The following is a 23026-nucleotide window of genomic DNA, read 5'->3' on the forward strand; positions in this document are numbered from 1 at the left end:
AAAATTGTTTTTTTTAATACCAATGCTCTCGTGTCTCTTGTCTTCCAGAAGATAACGAGCAAAAAAAAAATTGGTTGATGCATATAAATTACATCTTTAATCATTCTTGGACACCATTTCATAACCAGATGCTCATGAAGGAATGTTTATTTTTTGCTTTAAGTATTTAAGTCTAACACGGAAACCTACCACCAATAATGTTTTCTTCTGAGAAAGCATTGAGCTGAAATATCAATGCTGATGTGTGGCAGAGGTGTACCTCATTTTGGAGCTTTTAAATAATTTAAGCATTTTGAGCTAAAAATTATTAATAGTTCTAGTTAAACCTTTGAACACATTATAATTAGCTTTTGTAAAACAAGTTTACATGAATTTAGTCTGGGTTCTAAAATAGTATAAAAATTTTTAGCAGCACTCAATTCACAAAAACAGACGTAGATTTGACATTTCAATTAAGAAATCTTTCTTAAACTTTTGCCCCAGATAACCTTTTGGAACACCATGTCAATATATTCATTGCTGTGATTTTTTTTAATGTAGGATCGGAAGGAATCGAAAAACCATTCATAGCTGAATTCAATAAAGAAAAAAAAAGAATAAAACAGTCCATCCCGCTGAACTGACTTGACAATAGACAATTATTGGGTGTAATGGATGTCAATGCTAGAATGACTCTGAGTCAAATAAAAGGACAGTGAGTGTTTTCATCGTATAACAGAACATCAACATAAAAGAAAGTTCAATTATTGATTATCACATTTTTTATCTATCATAAAAAAATTCATTGATTGTTGTGATTATGTCCATTTTAAAAGACTCGCATACATTATAGAGAGAGTTTTTCTTCGTATTTGATATTTTGAATCATCCAGTACATGTTTATTTGTCTAAAATGTTATCCTCGATGAAAAGTTTTCTACTTCAAAAGGTTATTGTAGATGTGTTGGAATTCTTATGGTCACTTTTTGTACTCCATCATTAGCTGACCCGTTTTTATATTCCTAATGAAACTAAATTTATTCAAAAACTTCTACATGAGAAAAAGGAAATACTTGCTTGGTCTTCATCTCGACATTCAGATATATCAATTAAGAATAGTCACTTCACGTCATAAGTCAACTGGGGATAGGCTAGCGAACCTGAAATAAAAGACACTACAAAGTCTGTCACATCTATTTCAGATTTGAATATTTTACTGACTATAGACGATTATGGCCAGCTAACAACCAAGCAGTATGACAATCGAGATGACTTTCGATCATCAACTTTCCATTTTTTGGTAGTAGCATTCCACTACCGTGTGCATATAGTGTTTATGTCTCCCAAATAAGTCGGTACTGAAGAGTACATCATATACTTTTAAACCGATGCAAGCTACTGAAAATAAGTTGATGTTACAAGAATGTCAACAACCTCTTTTAAAGTCAGATTTCGTAAATTCTTCGACCGTTATAATGACCTTGTTAGCAAATACAATCTAACAATGGGTCGAATTTTGACTGACGCATTTTAAAACAATTATTAGGAATTTGTATTTACACTTAATTTGAATATGGATTATTCCGTCTGCCTAATCAATATTTAAGGCTAAAGGCGGATGTAAACATTCGACAGGGGATACTTACGCATTATAGGCACGTGATCCCACCACTGGAATTCAGGGAGTCTGTCTTTATGCCCTTTTCAAACAGAATTGTTTGTAAGTTTTCTGAAATCGACCACTGTTCGTATCTTCAGGGAAAATACTAATAAAGATCGAACAAAAATCATTAAAATATTACAAAATAATGTGCCATAGTCGAAAACTGCCAAATTAATTGATAAAAAAGCATTCAAAATTAATATGAGCAAATGTAAATTGATAATATTACTTAGTATACATGAATTATTATCCATAATATCAAGTCAAGCAAGTTTTATTTTGATAAATAATGAATCTCAAATTTATTTCGAATGCTAAGTTTCGACTTATTTATTGGTAAGGAATTTTAGAAAGCCAGAGAAAATCATCAGTAAACATCCTTTTATGAAACTGAATGGACATGTTTTCACAACTTCATAATTTCCCATAAAACAGAAAAGTATATGTAATTGTTCATTTACTAAAGTAGCAAAACAGTTTATTTCTCACCTTTTATTTAATCAACCAATACCAGGATTACATTCGCTGATATGATACAGCCCAGTAGGTAAGTACTTCGGCACTAGCTTGAAAATACGAATTTAAATTTAATTCCTGTTGAAAAATTAAGAAATTTATTTCAAAATTGAGGATTATCTCCCTCATGCTTAGCTCTGATCCTTCGACGTATTTGGCTCCAGTCTTTGGCACCCCTTTTTTCAGCTCTTCCAAGTATTTTTTATTTAAATATTTCGGATTTCCAACCCTCCGGCTTGAGCATCACTGAAGAGACATAATTTGTCGAAATCCGCATCTGGTGTATCAAAATTTGTATCGTATAAGATTTACATTTAACCTTCAGTACAGACCGTTCAAAGTAATAAAGCCCGGCGTATTCCCTTAAGATTATCTTTTTAAGTTTGAATTTTAGTTGAAAATTATGCATGGAAATTGCTTAAAAAATATTTTGATGATTAATAAATTATCAAATACCTTTTCATTAAATAAAGTTATAAAAATTAATGTGTAGTGAAATTTGACAAAATTTTAAGGAACTTGGGGACCAACCATGTCGAATCATTTAGGGTACATGTTTGAATTATGTACATCAATTAAAATAAAAGAAAAGATTGGTGAATTTTTTTTTTTACATGAATTTGATTCAAAGAGCTTTATAATGAAATGTGCTTGTAGTGTTTCCTCCATTTCATTATTGAAAATCAGACTTGTAACAGTAGTTATATAATGCAATGGAAATGTCGAAGAAGGATCCCTCCTCTGATAGATGTTAACAATCGTATTCAAGAGAACAGCTGTCCTATTACATGTAGTTATGTAGTCTAATGAACATCGTATATTATGCGAAAAATTCAATGAAAAGCAATTTTATCTTAATTGATGTTTTTTTAACTTAAAATTAATTATGCATTTCTAAAGAGTAAAGAATTATATTCTTTACAATACTCTTCTCATTTAAAAACGTTCGATTCTTATCCACTGAAAAATAGCAGTAAAGCAACAGTTCTACCGAAGACATGAGTTTTAAATTGTAAGAAAACAAATGACGGTCTGTGGTCTAGAAACTGAGCAGGTTTGAGTGATTTAGCCTGAGTCCAGGTAAAGTAAATACGAAATTTAAACACTGAAAAGATCACTTACACATTTGCATACTTGGAACTGGATGGTTCATGAATGATACTTCATCACGATTATTTGGCCTTAGACTGACTTTTGGGACAGCAGGTATGTGTATTACACTATACTATCTTTGCTATATAAGGTCTATACAATTTTATTACATCAATTCAATTATATAGGTGTATTATTCCGGTGCCACAGACAATTTCTTATGCACTTTGAAAAGTTTTTATTTTCAAGGAATAAATGTATTTTTTCTCGTTTTATTTTTACTTCTTTTGTTTTAGTCTATATCTCAAGTGATCAACAAATGTAAAGGTTTTAAATGTTTCTTTATATATGTATACTTCGAAAAAGACATCCTTCACAAAATAAACATTACCTTTTAATACTGTCTCTTGTATATAATAAAGTAAAAGAAAAGATTGTATATTTCATCGATCTAACTAAAAATGAAACTAACGAAAAAAAAACAACATTTTTTAGGTCTAGAAAAAATTCAATTATGTAAAGTGTAAATTGAAAAATATTCAAAAATGCATCAATGAACATTGTGGAAAGTTGCAAGATTTTAATTTGTTTTCATTAATATACTCATAGCTTATTCATTTTTTTTTTACATTTTCAAGAATGAAATTCTGTTATTAATTATTGAATAAAAGTGATATTTCTCAAAATGAGAATTTTTTTCCTGTGAAAAAATAACACAATGAGTATTTTTTCACACTGTGAAAAATATCAAAGGTGCGGCGGCAAACCTCTTGATTTTCCTTCCCTTCGAGAAAAATGATATATGAAGTATTCCATAGCCTGTTTTAGGATAGCGAGAGTAAGTAAACCATCCTGGCACAGGCTAAAACTGCCAAAGTTTTTTTTTTTTTTTTTTTCAAATTGTTAGTAGAGTCCTTACGTACGATTTTCAATTTCACAATCGCTTAGCTATGATGTCTTACAACCACACAGCTATGACATCCCAGCCTTAAGAAAAGACAGAATCAAAAGGGCAATTAATAAAAAATGTTTTAACAAAATTCAATGTTTCGTAGTTGAATATGGCATTTATTTCTCTGTGAGACAGGTTTTTTTTTTTTTTTTTTTTTTTTTTTTTTTTTTTTTTTTTTTTTTTTACATATTTACTCGTGATTTGCACTCTCAAAAATAATAAAAATATTTTAAAAAATCGTGCCCCACTCTTGAAATAAATTTCATGTCTAACTAAACATAGTGTATCATCTTTATACTTTTGTCAACAGTTTTTGATGATGACAAAACTGAAAGCTTTCAAAACATTATTCTGAATTAAGTGGCAGAATGTTCTTCAAAACAAGTATTAAGGATTTTTAAAGTAAATAAGATTTACTCTAACAAGATCCAGAGTAATCGCATTTTTTTTTATGAATAGAACCTGTTGTGGTGTGATTTGACTGTGCACGGCTTGTTTTCATGGAAATCAAATTGAACTTTTTCAAATAAAAGTTGATTTCTGAACAGCCTCAAAATTTTACACTGAAATAAATTTTATATTTAAAATAATAATAGTTTTGATATACAATGCATTAATGTCTTTATCATATATTTAGTTTTATCTATTGTTAATTTATCGTTTATGTGCATGTGTTTGAGATTATTAAGAAGTACATTTCTTTAGTTACATATATTTGTGAAGGGTTAAAAGAAATGCGCACTTGCTCTAAATCGTCATGATTTTTAACAAACTCTCAGTGAGCCCTATGTATTGGTCAGGTACTCCGTAGTCAAATTTAATATAAACGCAATGACCGAACAAATGGTATCAACCATGTCAGACAAAAGACGACCCAACAATAGGTTGTATTTACAAAATAGCGACGGTTTAAGTAAGAAGCGTATTTGACTTTCTTTGAGTCATTTTAAAGTATATGTTACATGATCCTCAGAAATTCGAATTTCCAATCTAGAATATTGAATGAGCCTTCTAATTGGTTACCCTGGATATTGAATTTTTAAAATTTGAAATTCAAATATGGAATATTGAGTTTGGTATTTAACTGTTAGTAGGTCTAACTAAAAAAACAACGGGAGATATGAAGAAAAAATTAAAACCAGTTGTATGTTACATGACTGTGGTAATCTAAAAAGGGCCTTCACAATTTCCCAAGGGTAAAAGATCTAGATTGAGGACTCAGTGTCATAATTCCGTTATTCCTTATTTTAAAATTTCATTAAAATAAGTCAGACTCCTACAAAGGAACAATTCGTCCATTTAACTTCAAGGTGGTACCCAGACTTTGAATTAACCGAATTCCAATTTTTACGTGAGAATGTAAAGGAACAGATATGCTCAAGTTTTAACATAATTTGAACGCAGTGACTTGAATTATACTAAAGACGATTCAAAAAATTTAAAAATATATTTTCATTATTTTATCCTTATATCTTAACCGTCTTTTTAATTTCAAAAACTCTTTCACCAGATAAATTTTTATTCTGTAACACACTGTCGTGTATTGCTTCCTTTATGTCGTAAAATAATTAAACCTAAATGTCCTTTACAACATCCATTGAATAAATACAAAGAAGACAGTTTTGAACATATTATTTATCATTTTGCAACACATGAAGTTTCATTTTTCCTTGTTTGTATATTGATGCTTGTCTTATGCATTTTAATTTCAAAGTATCTAAAAATCAAATATGTAAAATAAATGTTTTATGGAAATAAACAGTAGGAAGGAAACAAAAACATAAATTAGTTAGATCATTCAGCTGTACGAAAGAAATCTTAAAACGTTGTTTAAACATTTATAATAATCTATAAGGAAATAGGTTGACCTGGATCAGGACAGAATCACTTTGATGTACAGGTGCAGAATTTCAAGATAATGATACATTTTCCTCTTCTTTGACAAAATTTCTCCTTAAATTTATGTGTCACCTGATGGTCATGAGATTCGAATTAAAAAAAAACATACATGCAGGTTTACAGTAACATAGGTCAAGACCTCGGACGCCTGGAAACAACAGAGGTGGAATCAGGTGCCTAGGAGGAGTAACCATCCTCTGTTGACTAGTCACACCCGCCGTGAGCGCTATATATTGAGCAAGTATTCAGAGTACTCCGCAGTCAAATTCAATACAAAAGCAATGACCCTACAAATAATATAAAACATGTTAGAAAAAAATACGACCCAATGATAATTTGTATCTACAAAGTCATTATAATGACCGTAGAATTTGCGAAAAGCTGACTTTATACGTGATTGTTGAAATCCTTTTAACATCAACATATTTGTCAGTAGCTTGCCTCGGTTTAGGAATTGATGATACTCACCACATGTTCTTGGGTATCGAATCATTTGGAAGACATAAACAGGTGACAGCGGAATATTTCAGTGTACTGCATTAATAAGGGATGTTTACGAGGAAAAAGTTGAAGTCGTCTCATTTGTATACAGTTTAGTTATTAGGTGGCTATTATCATCCATAGTCAGCAAAATATCAAATCTGAAACATATGTGTCTTTTGTTTCGAGTTCACTGGGGTATATCGAGTGGAGATACGAATGGAACTACAGACCCTGAAACGTGCTACTACCCCAAAAAAGCGTGTGACTTTCGTGCGCTTTTCGTTTCGTGCAAACCGTGTAGCGTTTCGTGTAAACCGTGCAGCGTTTCGTGCAAACCGTGTAGCGTTTCGTGTAAACCGTGCAGCGTTTCGTGTAAGCTCCAAAGCGTTTCGTGCAATCCGTGTAGCGAGCGTGCGAGAAGCGTGTGAGAAACGTGCGACTTTCGTGCAAGAATCGTGTGAGAAACGTGTAGGATTCATTCGGAACTCATTTTATTTTAAATATGGCTATTGATGGACCAACATGTCATTCTGTGTTGTTTGTAACTAATATTATTCGAATATATCATACCGGTGGTATTTTAAGAGAGAAAAACTACGGAAACAGCAAAATAAAATTACTCGGTAATGTATTATATATTTGTTTGATTTTCTTTCTTTTTTTTACTTAAATAAAAAAGGGAAGAAAATATGTTCAAAGTAATTAATTATACGCACATCAATTTTAAGGTATTTGATTCAATACATTTTTTAAAGAGAGCAATACTGAACATTGTTTTAAAAAAAATCATCAGTAGTCCGGTCTTGTCCTTTTCATTCATTTATTTGAATCTCTTCACCATTTCACAGTTGTGGTATATAGATATTACAAAACCATACGGGTGATTAATGCAAAATAATAAACAGATAAGGCAGGCGTAAAATATAAAATACTAAGTTTAGTGCGTTGTTATAAATGTGAAGTATGGGAATTCTAGGCCGGGGAGCACATTTTTTTTTTCTTTATAAACGAAGTATAATTTTCTTATATTACAAGATTGTGATACAAATAATGTTTAAACGCTGAGTCATTTATAGTCTTTTTATGCATAAAATTGGTTGATTAAAAATTGCCTTATAAATGAATCATAATTCACATGCATCGGCAAATACAAGGTTAAATATTTCCGGGGGAGGGGGGTGCGGTGTTCAAATGTAAACACAAACTTTGAGTTTTTGTTATTAACGTGTTTTTATAGATAATTTTCTTTTTAAAGAAAATATTGTTTTTTCGGGGTGTGATTGATGCACCCCTTAAAAATGTATTGTAATCTTCTTTACACTTCCGACACTCTTCTTACGACTGTGATCAAGGTCATTTACAACAGCGATCACGCGCTCCGCGTGCCGGGAACTGAAAACTTGTTCTGCTACATGTACATGTATTATCTTTTGTTAATCATGGCTAAGATGACACCCGACAATAACGATTGATTTTGAATTCGTGAAATTTAAAAGTTGTATTAGTATTTAATGGGTAAAAATAAATACCCGTGGAATTTATTCCTTAAATTTATCCGATTCTCCGTAAACAGTGAATTAATTTACCAGTGTATTCGTGAATAATAACATATAAAGAAAAAAATCCGGAGTAATTATATATTAGTTGTTTTATTAATCACGCAGTTCTAGAGCATATTTTTTAGTTTTTAGGACACTGGACATGTATTCATGTATATTGAATGTATTGTTAAGAGCCGCGACTATTGATTACATTTTTTTTGTCTGGACGGGATTTGAAATCAAGGATTTTACAAGGTGGTGTGTATATTGTTTTTATTTGATAAACACAATGCCTCAAAATGGAGAACTAAAGCATTACAATACCTATTCCCCGGCTTCTCTACCATATTAAATTTTAATGATAAGTCAAAGTTTGATTCTGTAACGTAGCGATGTATTTACCATTCTAATTAAAGTGCAGTTAATGAATTACATGTATTTGGTCCCGCTGGAGATATGGAAATCCTTTTTTTTTCTTAGAACAGGCATCTGTTTCTGTAATATTTTTTTCCCAATAGTATACTTACTGAAACAAGTGCCAGTTATATTTAGCCATGAACAGAAGTAAGATCTCGGTAATCTAACCCCCCCCCCCCCCCAATCCTGCACAATGTTCTTATTTGATTTAGTGTACATATTTTCTTGCAAATTATAAACAGAACCTAATTCAATCAAATTAAATTATTTATTTACTAAATCAAAAAATGAATAAATTAATCAATAATAAAAAAAAAAGAAAAGGAAAGAAAATCAATTCGGTTACAGAAATCATACACAATTTAATTTGTTTTTCTTCAAATCAATAACTGGGTTTATTTGTCAGTAAAAAAACGATTTGTTAATATCAAACTATAATTGTAAAAACATTGAATGCTGTAAAGATTATGAATTACAAATATAATTTTTTTTTCAGTGCGTAAATTAGAGTCTAGTGAAAAAGTTTTATACATAGACGATGATAGGCATTTCACCGGGCGCGTCACATACTCAATGACAACTATAATATTAATTAAATACAACTTAACATTGTGTATTTTTATCTGTTAATATAGTACTGGTGTAGCGAGTTCTAATCCTAACTTAATCTGAATGATTGCAATTCTAAACTAATCTTTGATTAATCCGTAATCTACTTAATTTAGATAAAGTCCGAGAGATTCCGAATAGAAAATCCAGATCGAGGCCAAAACGTGCGAGAATCGTGTACAAAGCGTGTGAGAAACGTGTACAAAGCGTTTCGTGCAGGCTTTCGTGTAAACCGTGCAGCCTTTCGTGCAAAGCGTTTCGTGTAAACCGTGTAGCGTTTCGTGCAAACCGTGTAGCGTTTCGTGTAAACCGTGCAGCGTTTCGTGCAAACCGTGTAGCGAGCGTGTACCGTTCGTGCAGCGTGCGTGTGGGGTAGTAGCACGTTTCAGGGTCTGTAACTATTATTAATTGATAACACGTCGTCAATATATCTAACCGTCGAGTTGAAGACCAAACAGTCTTTTTCTTCTCATATAAAAGATTTTGAATAAAGAAGCACCATTAGTGCCCATCGAAATTCCAATGGATTGTTGGAAGACTTGGTCTCCAAAGACTACATAGATATTGTTAATGAGAAACTCCAGCATCTTTAATTTTTAATATCAACTTCAGAATACTGTATGTATTTTAGAATGATTCTTAACAAAGTCAATTTGTAGATGACCAATCGCAAGATATGGAAATTTAAGAGTTTCATTTTCATTGAGGAAGCATTGTCTATGATGTCAAATAGCCTGTTCTTGAATTTGTCGTGAGGAGGAATGGTCGCATAAAGTGTAGAAAACGTTTTCATGCTGTTAATGTTTCAAAAATTTTGAGATTTTAAATTTTCCAAACGTTCTTAAGAGTTTTTTTAGAATCCACATTTGATTTACACTACTTCTTGAATAATCTTGAATATGTCTGAAGTTTCTCCTTCACAGCAATTAATATTTTGGTTGACGACTTAGGATCATACTTGGCTGAACATCTAGTGTAATTTATCTTTCTAAAGATTTTAATGAAGTTTTAGAATCCAGTATAGGTACGTTAAATCAATCTCACTTTCATAGTATTTAAAACTGAAAAGTAATTTTGAACAATTTCATCTATAGAAAGAGAACTGAAAATATTGGTTGGATGATCAGATAAGGAATTAAAACCGAGTTCTTCTAAAATGCAGCTGTAATCATGAGCTTTACAAACACAGACTATAGTTGTTTCAAGCTTTGTCAGCTGAAATAAAAAAAATATATTTTCTTGTAATCTTTCATATTCCTTTGTCACTTCCGTTCCACTGAACACGACAGGAAAGAAGTTGTATTTTGTTCTTTCACTTTTCTAATGCGATTCTTTAATATATAAAGAAAATTCGTATCCTGATTCCTTAAAAAAAGTGTATTAAGCGACCTTTTTGCAGATATTGGTATAATAAATACTTGCGTAATCCTTGCGTAATCAATTTTATTTTATCTCATTAGCGTTTTTTTTCGGTCACATTTATCATGCAATTCCTACTCATTTTGGAGTGATCATATCCTGAATTCTGCATGATTCATAATGAATTTAAAACTGATCACAAAAATTATGTTAATTGTATAACGATGTAGAACCATATATCATAGAAAACAATGTGTGTATTAATGCCCAATATTTTGTCGTATCTTGTACATTTTTCTCTAGACAGCTAGTAATATGAATGTGAAAATAACATGCAAATGTTGTATAGAACACTTCATTTGCAGAATATATTCGCTTTTAATGTATAATCATAGGGTTAAAAAGTATCCTTTGTAAATTTGTGGACGCAGTTTTCCTTGCCACGGAAGAATGATTATTCTTGTTAATTTTTCACAATAAGTTTATACATTTTGACTTGAAATTAAATTTATATGTAACATTTTACAGATATTTATCATCTGAATGAAATTTTGACTTGAAATTAAATTTATATGTAACATTTTACAGATATTTATCATCTGAATGAAATTGAAATTTTAGTGAAAATACATCCATCTACAAATATGTTGATATTTTATCAAGAATTTCAAAACCTTAATTACTTGTAGAAAAAACACTTAAAGATGACCAAAGACAGTGCAAACGCAGAAGAAGTTCAGACTCCTAATACAGAACGCCGTGAGGAGGAGTTTGTCCCGCCGGAAGGGGGCTGGGGCTGGGTTGTATGTTTCACGTCGCTTATGGCAAATGGAACAAATTTTAGCATTCTGAACACTTTTGGAATACTCTATGTATACCTACTCAAGGAATATGCGCTGGACGATCCCTCTATTTCATTTAAAACTTGTAGGTACTAAATTTTACTTAAGGATAGATGATACAAAAAAATGGATGTCGGGATGAGTATATATTTTTGGACCTATTTTGGTTGTAAATGCTGCAAATAATAAATTTCTAAAATATTAAGAAATTTTAGGCTGTCTATGATGTTTAAAATTCTACCTTTCTGCACCCAACCTTTTTAATGTTTACATTTTTTCACTTCAAATCCAATTTTTGTGAAACTTTGAATTACAAAATTAAAAATAAATAAATAAACTATGCTATTAAACTTGTTGATTTTATTTATATAAACATGTCAAGTTATTTTCAAGATTTTTGATTAGAGTTTGGTTGTATCATCTGTCCTTAAAGGGACTGGGACACAGATTTGAAGTTAATATTTTCTCAAATTTTCTGCATAATATTATTGCTTATATGTTGATATAGAAGCGTGTTAAGAAGCTTCTTCTATCTGGAAATTATTAAAACTACGAATTTCGGGACTCGTTTGATTGACACGTACACTAACACTTTCATGATTTTGTTGTCTATTAATGAAAATATTAAAAGTATAATCTAGAAAACTAAGAGTAGAAATGCGAGAAAGCAAAAACAACTCACCCTTACTTGCAATTTATGTTCATGATCAGTGATGTGTGCAGAGTTTAACAAACCCAGTGAATCGTAAACATTAACAATAATAGAGCTCGTGCCTTGTTCAGTGTAAATTCAATTCATTTGAACTAGTTTTATTTTTGAATAGACATTTAAAAAAGGAAACCTTGCAACTGTGACCAGGCCCCTTTAAATGGTGTTGACTATCTAATAATTTTATATTAATATCATAGGAAAGTGTCCAAAAATATATAATTATTTGTTATATGTAAACTGGTTGTAATATTTTGAGAAATACATATGAAAATGTTCAAATTCAATTTGATAAAAGCATGATAATGTAGAAATTATCGGCAAACGCATGTGCTTGTAGTCTATTCCAATTAAGGATCTAGATTATATTTGCAACTCAGATAACACTTTTTTGACTACAACTTCTGAGGTTCTGTCAGTTTATTTTGTTGCTATTTTCATGCAATGCATTAACAATTACAATATTTGTTATTCGCAGACACATTTTGGTAAACTATGCTAAAATAAAGAAATTATACGTTCGTGTATGCAATCAAATGAATGATTAATATACTGCTACAGTGTGTTTCTAACAAAGATAGAATATATAATGAGGACTATATCATGTATGTCTTGAAATGCTTACATATTTTACATTTTAGAATTTATGACAAAAGGAAACTGGAATCTCTGTTGGAAAGGTTTTAAATGTAAATAAGAAATCGACAATATGTCAATATCTGTGTTTTTCTCCATTTGCTCTTATTCTATCTTTATGACTGTTGCTTATTTAATATCTCATATAAATGTTGATTTACTTTTCAGCATGGATTGGTTCTACATGTACAAGCGTAACATTTTTGATGAGCATTTTTGCAAGCATGTGCAGTGAGCGCTTTGGTATTAGACTGACGGCATTTTTTGGAGCAGCTTTAGGCGTTGTTGGTCTCTTTTCTAGTGCTTTCATTCAACAACTAGAACTTCTGTATCTAACATTTGGCCTCGTACTTGGAGTCGGTGGAGGATTTGCATATTTTACCTCTCTGGTTATTCTTGGACACTACTTCAAAAAACATATGGGCATTGTGAATGGAGTCGTTTCATTAGGAAGTTCGATTTACACTGTATCCTTATCAATTGTTCTTCCAATTGTGTTAGAATCTCTGAGCATCAAGTATACATTTATTATCCTAGGTGGATTATATTGCATGCTTCTATTGTGTACTTTGACATGGAAGCCATTCTTCCAGAGAAAAACGGACAACCCCAAATTAGATTTGTCGAAAGAAACGGACGTTGTCAACAAATGCAGCTGTTCGGCTAAATACTACCTGAACTGGAAAGTTTTCGGAAATCGTACATATCTTGTTTGGTTTTTAGGATTTATCGTTGCTTTCTTCGGTTACTTTGTGCCATTCGTACATTTAGTAAGCACATATATTTCATATTATATCTATGTTAATCGGGTCTTGTTTTTGTAGACACCTGTTATATTAAAGCAAAAAAGAATCTAAAATAAAGATATGTCTAACCGATTGCCAAACCCATGTTCTGTCTTTTTGCGGTCCTTAAAGCAGGCTAGTTGTTATGTCGTTCAAGCTTTTATAATAGAACTTAAGACTAAATAACTACACAATCTACATCACTATTTTTATCTTGAAATAGTTCTATCGGATTTATTTTAAAATGTAATTGTACCCCCTGTTACCAAAAAAAAAAAAAAAATAAAAATAAAAAAATTAAAAAAAAAAATCGATATATATTTTTATAGGTATTTAATTTCTCTTCATCAAATCGATGGCGTCTAGAGAGTTTATGGGATTTGTTTTCTCCTGTCTGTCGAACTTTTTTCATTAAAACAAACACTTTTCACTGCACATCTTACTGTCAATTCAAAGGTTTTTAAAGATCTAGGTTCATTTTATAAATAAAATAGCCAAACCTATAGAGAAAATAGCTTTTTTATCACCCTAAGTCCTATTTTAAATATATGCACGAAGAAGAGACGTTATGCATTTATTACCAGAAATTGTATTGATTGGGGAAAACTGTGGAAGGACAATGTTCATCATGTTAAAAGAATACTCGAGTATTTGAGTACATTTAAAAAAAAGAATTTTTATATAATTTTCAAGAAACTGAAATTGACTTTCACAAAATTATGTCATTTTTAATAGATCACCAAGTGTTCGAATAAAATTTAAAATACTATTAACTAAAATTGGACAGTTTTGGGTTTTCACAACGCCGAATAAGGCACTATGTGAAACTTGTTCTTTATAAAAATGTCGATTAAAAACTCAAGAGGCACAGAAAAGGTTTGGTAAGAGGAAGGCTACAAATTCTTTAAAAAAAAATACATTTCTGTTATTTAAGCTTATGTTTACACACAGCAAATAATCATCATGGTAAAAAAATCGTTTCTTATCATGTAGAGAATAGAGAGTACGTGTTCTTTAGATTGATATTTTCTATATATGCCGGGATATACATGTATTTTATTATTTTACAAAACATTACAAATTTGAAAACTCTGGTCATTTGCTGTCCTGATCTTTTTTTTTTTTAGGTCAAACATACACAAGACACCTTTCCTGGTAGTAATGCATTTATTCTGATCACTTGTCTACAAGTTACATCCGGTTTGGGAAGAATCGTATTCGGAAAAATAGCGGACTTGAAATGTGTGAACCGAATCTACATGCAGCAATGCGCTTTTGTATTGACAGGAGTAATAACAGCTTGTATTCCGTTTTCGGAGAAATTTGAAGGACTAATAGTTATTTGTCTCATTCTTGGTATATGTGATGGCATCATTGTGTGTTTGGTAGGTCCTATTGCGTTTGATATTGTTGGTCCCATAGACGCATCGCAAGCAATTGGGTTTTTGCTTGGTGGATTTTCTATTCCATTCGCTGTTGGGCCTCCAATTGCTGGTGAGAAAGTTTTGTGTCTGTTTCAAAACAACACGCATATACATGTAGAACTTTTGTGTGTCAGATGCTGTATTACACACTGAAATATTTACGTATTGATGGGCCATACGACGTTTTAAGCGTTAAAACGTTGCTCAGTAATATTACAGATTCTTTCTGAACGTTAATAATGTTAAGATTTATAAGGGGGAGTTTCGATAAGGCCGCTCAGCGGCCCACTTTTTTTCATAAAAATAAATTTCCTTTTATTTTTTCAAAACTAGTTTAGAATTCAAGATAAATATGTTAACTTTTGTTATTTATATTTCAAAAGTTAATATGAGATGAAATCACGCCGTAGCTGATACATACTAAGATGTACCCTCAGATCCGTTAACATTAGGCTTATGGGAAAATATAAGAGGGTGGCATTTATAAATCGATGTTTAGAATATGAAGTGCATTAGGGACACTCACCTAAATTTGTTCAGTAATTAGATATACTCTGCACACTAATTTCTTGAAATATGATGAGTGTCGCGTGTGCACTTCATATCCAAAAATTGAAAATTGCATAAAATTTGCATATCTAAAATTAGAAACCCTGGTTTCTTCATCTGACTCTGTGTTAAAATACTAAGCCAAAAGTAGCTTTTTTTTTTAAATCAAAGAAGATTCTCGATTATATTTACAGTAGAATATATTATCATATCCTATCTTCCTTTCGATATTTTTATGTCGCCAACGTATAACGTTAACGTCACATCTTTAGCTCACCTCCACGAAGGTTTGGGGAGCTTTTGTAATACTGTCGGCATCGGTGTTCCTGGTAAAAGTTTTTGAAGCAGATTTTTTTTTCAAGTATATATATGCCCTTCATTAATCAGAGTCACATGATCTAGCGTGTTTCCTTGTCACCAGTCAGGTTTCAGATGCTGCATTTTTAGCCAAAGAATGTCCAGGTAAATGTTTTAAAAGCAGATTTAAGTTTTTAGAGAAGAGCAGCTGTAAGCACTTGTTGACCAGATTTGCTTCATGATGCATCTACGGATGCACACTACCAGACTTGCTTCAGATGCTGGATCTGACCTACATTTCCTTAATGAGTGAGCAGGTTAAAAATTTTGAAGCGGGTCTCATTCTTATGTAACTATAAGCCCTATCATGAACAAACTTGCACTGATGATGCATCTAGGATCATCGTTCAGATGCTGGATCTTTCTTACATTTTCCAACTGACTGTACAAAAAATAAGGTTTAGAGCAAGTCCATTCCTTAAAGTTATTTATCATGCATAGTTATATTTTTGACTCTCTTGTAAATAGAAATCCACGCTCCAACATGCTAGAGAAGCCCCCTTATATTTCCGTGTGGTTGATATAGAGAACATGGATTGTTTTAATTAAGTCTGGATGTCTAGGTACATATGTCTGCATATGATTAAGGATTAAACACATATCTTTGGCGTTTACACATGTATTTCGAACTGCGCTCTGGTCTAGCAAATCATACATAATGAATTCTAAAACTCTCTAAATGAGAAATGACTAGAGCTGGTGAAGCAACTTAAGTATCTATGGAGAGTTGGGAAGTGAGAGGATATTAGTCCTGGCTGGGATTCTCTCAGTTATGCTGAAAAAATAATGCAGATCTATGTGAACAAATATACTTCTAAGTTTCATAATGAAAAGGAAACACTCAATGTATTATAGATTTTTCCATCATTTGGCTATTCACATAATTACTTATCATGATAAAATATTTTTAACTGTAATTAATATTATCCATATTATCAAATACATTGCAATTTACTGAAGCCGGTAGGTGCTAGGTAAAAGAAAAGTCAAGTTTCTAGCGCCTGCCATTGAAATATCTGGCGGCCGCCAGATAAAACTGTAGTGTTTTTGCTTTAATGACATCTACAACTTCTGTTTGTAGTCAAATCTGGGAGATTCATGCCTTATTAGCAAATATCAAATCTACACTTTATACAAAAATTCAATTCATAAAGTCTTCACTTCATAACTTAAAATTTATGCTTTATTAGATTACATGTATACACCGCAAGAATTATTTGGTGGCTTCTAGTTATTTATGTGGCGACCGCCAGATAAGTTTCTGGCCGCCGCCAGTTATTTATGTGGTGGCCGCAGGAAAAGTATTTTGCAGCCGCCAGATATATTTTTCTAGCCGAATAATTATGTGGCGGACGCCATGCAGATAAAATATTTTTTTATTTTTCTTACCTTACACCTACAATGTACATGTACCAGCTTACGTAGCAATATGATGGTTTTAAATAAACCTTTTATTTATGTATATATGTAAAGGTGCATTTATTTTTTAATCGTTCCGATTTTTTCTTTTTATTTCAAATCATTTTTTTTAATTTCAATTTGATGATATTAAGGTATATTTTTATAAAACATGTACATATGTAGTTGTATAACCTCATTGATGAAGATGTATTGCATATATCTGCATGTGTATGACGTTTTTACGTTTACCTATCTCCTGTCTACATATCTTTTTCATTTGCATTTTTCGTATGTGAAAATGTTAAATATTGATTATAAAGTTTATGTATGAACTGTAGATTAATTATGATGTTAAAACTTTCTGTATATGTTTACGTTTTATAAGTTAAATTCATTCTCTTTTAAAGAAAAGTAACATTTAACACACCAGAAAAATATCGCACCTTAAAAAAACATTCGCATAAAATCAATACCATTTTCCGTTAAAAAAAATTTTGAAATTGGTTAATTTATGTCTTTATTCATATTTATCCTATTTCATTTACGATTTTGACGGTTAAAAAAATCCACTTGCCCCCTATAAAAATGTTTACTCCAAAAATATACGAAAGGGGGTATACTTAAATTCTCAATTATCACGTGACCGGAAAATGCGCAACATAAATTATTTTCATATTGTTTGGAAGATAAGAAATTTTTCTACAAAATATCAAAATTTCATGAAATTTCGTGAGGGGCCGAAAAACGGCCTTATCGAAACTCCCCCTTTGCACAAAAGGGATAGTTTGAGAAGGGATATATAACAAAGACTATTAAAGGTTCATTTATACTCTGGTAAGATAGATAACTCTTAATAACATAAATGTATATTATTCCTTTTGCATTTTATTTATATGTTTCGTTTGGAAAATCATAAGCGTTGAAGCAAAATTTTACATAGTGGAAAGAGGGATTATGAACCATACTACTGACATTGGGTTACAGAAGTCAAATTTCATATTTTAGATTGCAGTCCGTTTCGGAATTGCTAATTTGAACATTCATCATTTCTACAGTGCTATTTCATCTGCAGGTTTGCTGTACGATCATCTTCACACCTATGAAATAGCGTTTGTGGTAGCCGGTGTTCCACCTATTGTAGGTGCGATTATAATGTGCCTTATTCCAAGAGTGGTGAGACTCCAGTTTTGTTTAAAGATGTCAAAAGAAAAAAACAAAAGATGACAAAAGAAAGAGATTTCAAATTTCAGAAAAACTTATATCAACAAGTCTATCTTAAGGGGAAGAAGGACCTTTAGGTGAAAAAATACTTGTCATTCAATTTTTTTTATATTTTGTATATTTCTTATTAAGTATGTCCCACATATCTTAAAGCAGTTATATCATTAGGTTTCTTACCTTATTTTAGAGATATTGATTGACAAATATTACGACCTACAGTATCTAAGTAGAGTTTTAATTCTCCATGATTCCGGGCTCATTACTCTGTCCATAATTGGAATTTTAAAGCATATATAAAAAATATGTAAGTGAACATGTATCTTTTAAAATATTTCAGAGTATGAATTGGGTTTAAAATTCGAAAAGGCAAGTTTCATCTATCACACTTCGTCTGAATAGGGAAAATTACGAACTTTTTAAGGCAACTTAAACAACAAAAAACGTAATTTACAAAAAATCCTATCATTCAATATTTTTAAATTTACGTTGAAATGCAAGTCCTTCAAATTACTGATTAACTGTAAAAATTTCGAATGGTGAAGCTGACCTCAATATTGCACAGGACATCGTTAAAGACGACATAAGCAGGACAAAAACTTGTCATGTTTACATTTCTCGAGTGCGGGAAAAACCAACTATGACGTCACACGAAATAAGATATACCTACATAAGATTTCCGTCATCAGCCATGCAAAAATAATTTTTGTGTTCCCCGTTTCTCAAAATACTTCATCATATACTGATTATGACCTGTTTTTACATAATAATGCTGCCCTTGTATTCACCGAGTATGATCTTGCTGTACTAGCAGATCGTGTATGACGTCACCGACTTCTTGGACGCGCAGTTTAAAGAAACAGAGGAGTGGATCAATCTTTTTTCATAATTTGTTAATGTTTACAAGAATGTTAAACTTTTTATTTTTTTAATATAAATATGGTAATTAAAGAAAAAAAATTGTCAAAAATTTATACAAGAACTGATGCTTTACACGTTTTGCACTTATATAAATGGAGACTATGACGTAGTTTCACAAAGTCATGTGACCATGTGTCCTTCATCCCCTTAAAAGAGTCAACGCAATTTTAAGATTTTAAACTTTTTTCTTTAAAAAATCTAATTTGTTTCAGACTTGCATCTGATTACATTTACTTCAGAGTTGAAAATTATCTTTCTAACTAAAAATATTCTGAACAATTTCCGTATTGTGTGTGGTATAATATCTGTTTATTACCATGTAAACTATTTCAGAGCAGCCCCGCTACAACAGAGACATACACGTTTAGTTCTATTTCAATTTTAGATGTTGATCATGCCAGTCAAAGTACATTAGGTAAGTACATTAATATATCTCATTGATTTCAAAGATAAAATTGGAATTATGAGGGAAAGTGTCAAAACATCATTTTTTGTATACAGAAACAAGTAAAGGTATTCTAATAGAAATGCTTTCTGTCCTCCATCTGTTCAACCGTCTGTCCGTCTGCTGTCATTTTCTACTGTTTCTCCAGATAAATGTGGATTAAACAAATAATTTTGTATATAGCATAACTTGTAGAGGGTATTCAATTTTTTTATCAACTGAAGGTAAAAAAAAAACTGGGCCAGAAAAAAATGAAGGTTCCATATCAAGTTTACAACCATGTTTGTTCAAATCATGTTCCTTTCTTCCAGAAGGGAGATGAACTTTAAAGCAAGAAAATATGGAAGAGTATGATTACCCTTTTAATCTCTAAAAAATAATTTTAAAGTGAGACAAACCTTTATTTCATTTTAGTACAGATGATAGACGGATATTGTTCGATGCAAATTATATAATTAAGATTCTTATCTATTCGACAGCGAACTTATTTTCTTCTTCTACAAGCATTATCATTCATCTTAAAATATGCTTTGATTCCTTACATAGTTTTTTTTTTTTGGCTTTAAAAAATGAGCTTGCTATTCTAAACACACTTCTTTTATTCACAGGTTTCTGCTAAATCTATTAGAAAAGGTTTTAACACATTTCCATGTTATAATAATGGACAGGGAAAATATCGAATGATAGAGATGTAGAATTCATGAGTAATGAAATTTTAGCATATAAAATTAACGCATTTTAAATTGAAACACATTTCAGAATCTAGCGGCCCTACTTGATATAAAAGAGAGGTCTGAAGGAACAATGGTATTAATAATTTATATTCCCTAGTGGTAATTAAAATTAATTTTCTCTGTTTATAATTTTGATAAAGATATTTTTTCATAATTTTGGAGGAAATACAATTTTCTTTCAATTGTGTAAAATTATGTATGTGTCCTCATGCTACATGTAGTTATGGGAACTCTGTGATATTCAACAAGGTTGTTGTCGGAAAGCAAGCGATTCTACAGTTAGCAGGATTTTTCAACCCCCATCCCCCGAAGTGGTAGTGTGGGGATAATATATTTTTTTTACAATTGTCAAAGATATGTCACTTGTTGCTTTTTTCGTAAACATTTTGCTGTTGTCAAGTTTGGGTTTTTATTCAATCTCTGTCATTATAAATGATTAGTACATGAATGAAATATAAAGATAACGAACAGTAATCAATCTCAAAAGTTCATTGGAACAACAAACAATTGCGAGCAGAGCCAACATGGACCTCTAAAAACATCAGAGGTGGGATCGGGTGCCATGGAAGAGTAAGCATCCTCTGTCGACTGGTCTCACCCGAGGGTGTTACTTGTCATGATCGCGCAAACGGAAAAATATGCAGACAATTCAGTGAGAAAATGATGGTCTAACAATTTGTATGAAAAGCATAAGTCAACATTCGACTTAACGATAGATTGTATATATTTGTTTAACAGGGCCATTGTATCGACCTTAGAATTTGCAAAATGTTGACTTTACACAAACGTTGTTAATTTATTTGCTTTATTTAGATATGCAAAGTCCATCCCTGAGAGAAATAAAATATGTTGAAGACCATTTAAAAGTAATGAAAATTTGAGAAGTTAGAATTAGAATTACAGGACACGGGACAGGACAGAAAGATAGACGACAAACTAACAGAGTAACGCATGACATTTTTTTTTAAAAAGTTTGTTCAAGTGCGCTTTTAATTTAATAAATTAATGCTCAAAACATTAATACTTGTATTTTGCAGTTGCCCCAGAGCACGAAATCGTTCCCGTATGCAGCATAGAACTTCCACCTTCTACAGACGAGGAGAACACTACACACTTCTAATCTCACAAGCTATGTCATCATACTAAAAATAACTGATTAGAATTTCTAAAACAAATACAAATCGTGCATAACAGGACTCTCAATCGATTTCAAAATAAAATTTAAAAAACAAAAGCACACGATTTTCAACCAAAGATGATTGTGTTCTTCACATTTGTAAGTACATTGTTGGGGACTTAAGTTAGAGCATCATTCCAGATATTTTATATGTACCATAAGTATGATGTCAAATAAATAATTTCAAAGGGCATTCCAGGAAGCATAAACATGCCAAAAAAAAAACCTATTGAAATTAAATTGGCAATTACATCAGCAAATTCAAATAATAACTTATCAATGAATCTAAATGTAGCTCTACAAACAACTAACAATATTTTAATGTCAACCAATTTTTTGTAACTAAGCATAACCTATACGGCTTTCCTTCCTCCTCCCCGTTTCCTAACTCTCATAATCATTCTCCATCCTTATATATTTCATACACAATTTTCTCGCACAGAATTATCACTGTTTCAATCTATTCCCCCCTTTCAGAGGAAATCACAACTTACCTTTACAAGACGAAACTTCCATTCTTGTCCATGTAAAAAAAGAATAAACATTTGGAATTATATATCTTTATTTTCAAATGTTACAATTCAGCCAAAACCTGGTAAATATTTGCTACACCAAGGCAATTCTAAAAATGAATTTTGCACCCATCCATGAATTATATACATTAGTATAAACTAGCCCACGTATACGAGGATTGTCGGGTGAAATCGTGGATGAGTTGTCTAGAGTGAAAAATAATCAACATTGATTTCTAAAATTTTCACTACTCTTTAGTACATTTTTCATCATTATACATAGCAAATTTCAAATTGATATCTGCTCAAATAAACAAAATATGGGATTTTAAGTTTTTTGTGCCATCGCCTAACGTTAACGTTAAATGTCTAAAGCAACGTCACATTTCAACTTTACTTTATAATGTTGGATATACCCCAACATTTAACTTCCGGGAATTTCACTGATCAAATAGCTTCCGCTTAAAGTCCGATATGATAAACACGCCCTCAAATTTGGTCTGGTCTGTATACCCCCATCAATCAAGAGAAATAATGTCCATCATTGGGTACTTGAAATTGATTGACATTTAGCTACTAGTCCTTGTGTATAACTAGTACACCTTCTTTGACGCTCGTGGCAACCATCAAATTAACTTTAGGTCTTTTGATGGTTACTGCATATATAACAGGGCGATAAAGAAGCCGTATCGATGAAAAAAATATTAACTTGATTACGATTATCTGTAGTACAAACACATGCATTTTTTTTTATCTCATTATGATTCAGTAAAATAAATCATGCTTGTGTAAATTAACATTTTTAA

General features: G+C 31.4%; 1 protein-coding gene across 1 annotated transcript; it reads left to right on the forward strand.

The window, feature by feature from the left end:
• The first annotated feature begins 11316 nt into the window (after nt 1–11316).
• Nucleotides 11317–21651, forward strand: LOC133201589 (monocarboxylate transporter 10-like). Its single transcript, XM_061337384.1, has 6 exons — nt 11317–11437; nt 12866–13467; nt 14610–14976; nt 18286–18397; nt 19691–19767; nt 21569–21651. Exons 1-6 carry the CDS (start codon nt 11332–11334, stop codon nt 21649–21651), a joined length of 1347 nt encoding a protein of 448 aa, XP_061193368.1. The 5' UTR covers nt 11317–11331.
• Nucleotides 21652–23026: the final 1375 nt, after the last annotated feature.

Source organism: Saccostrea echinata, unplaced genomic scaffold, assembly GCF_033153115.1.
Source record: "Saccostrea echinata isolate AGI-Se365-2 ecotype Australia unplaced genomic scaffold, CSIRO_AGI_Sech_v1 ptg000045l, whole genome shotgun sequence".
NCBI classification, from domain to species: Eukaryota; Metazoa; Mollusca; class Bivalvia; order Ostreida; family Ostreidae; genus Saccostrea; species Saccostrea echinata.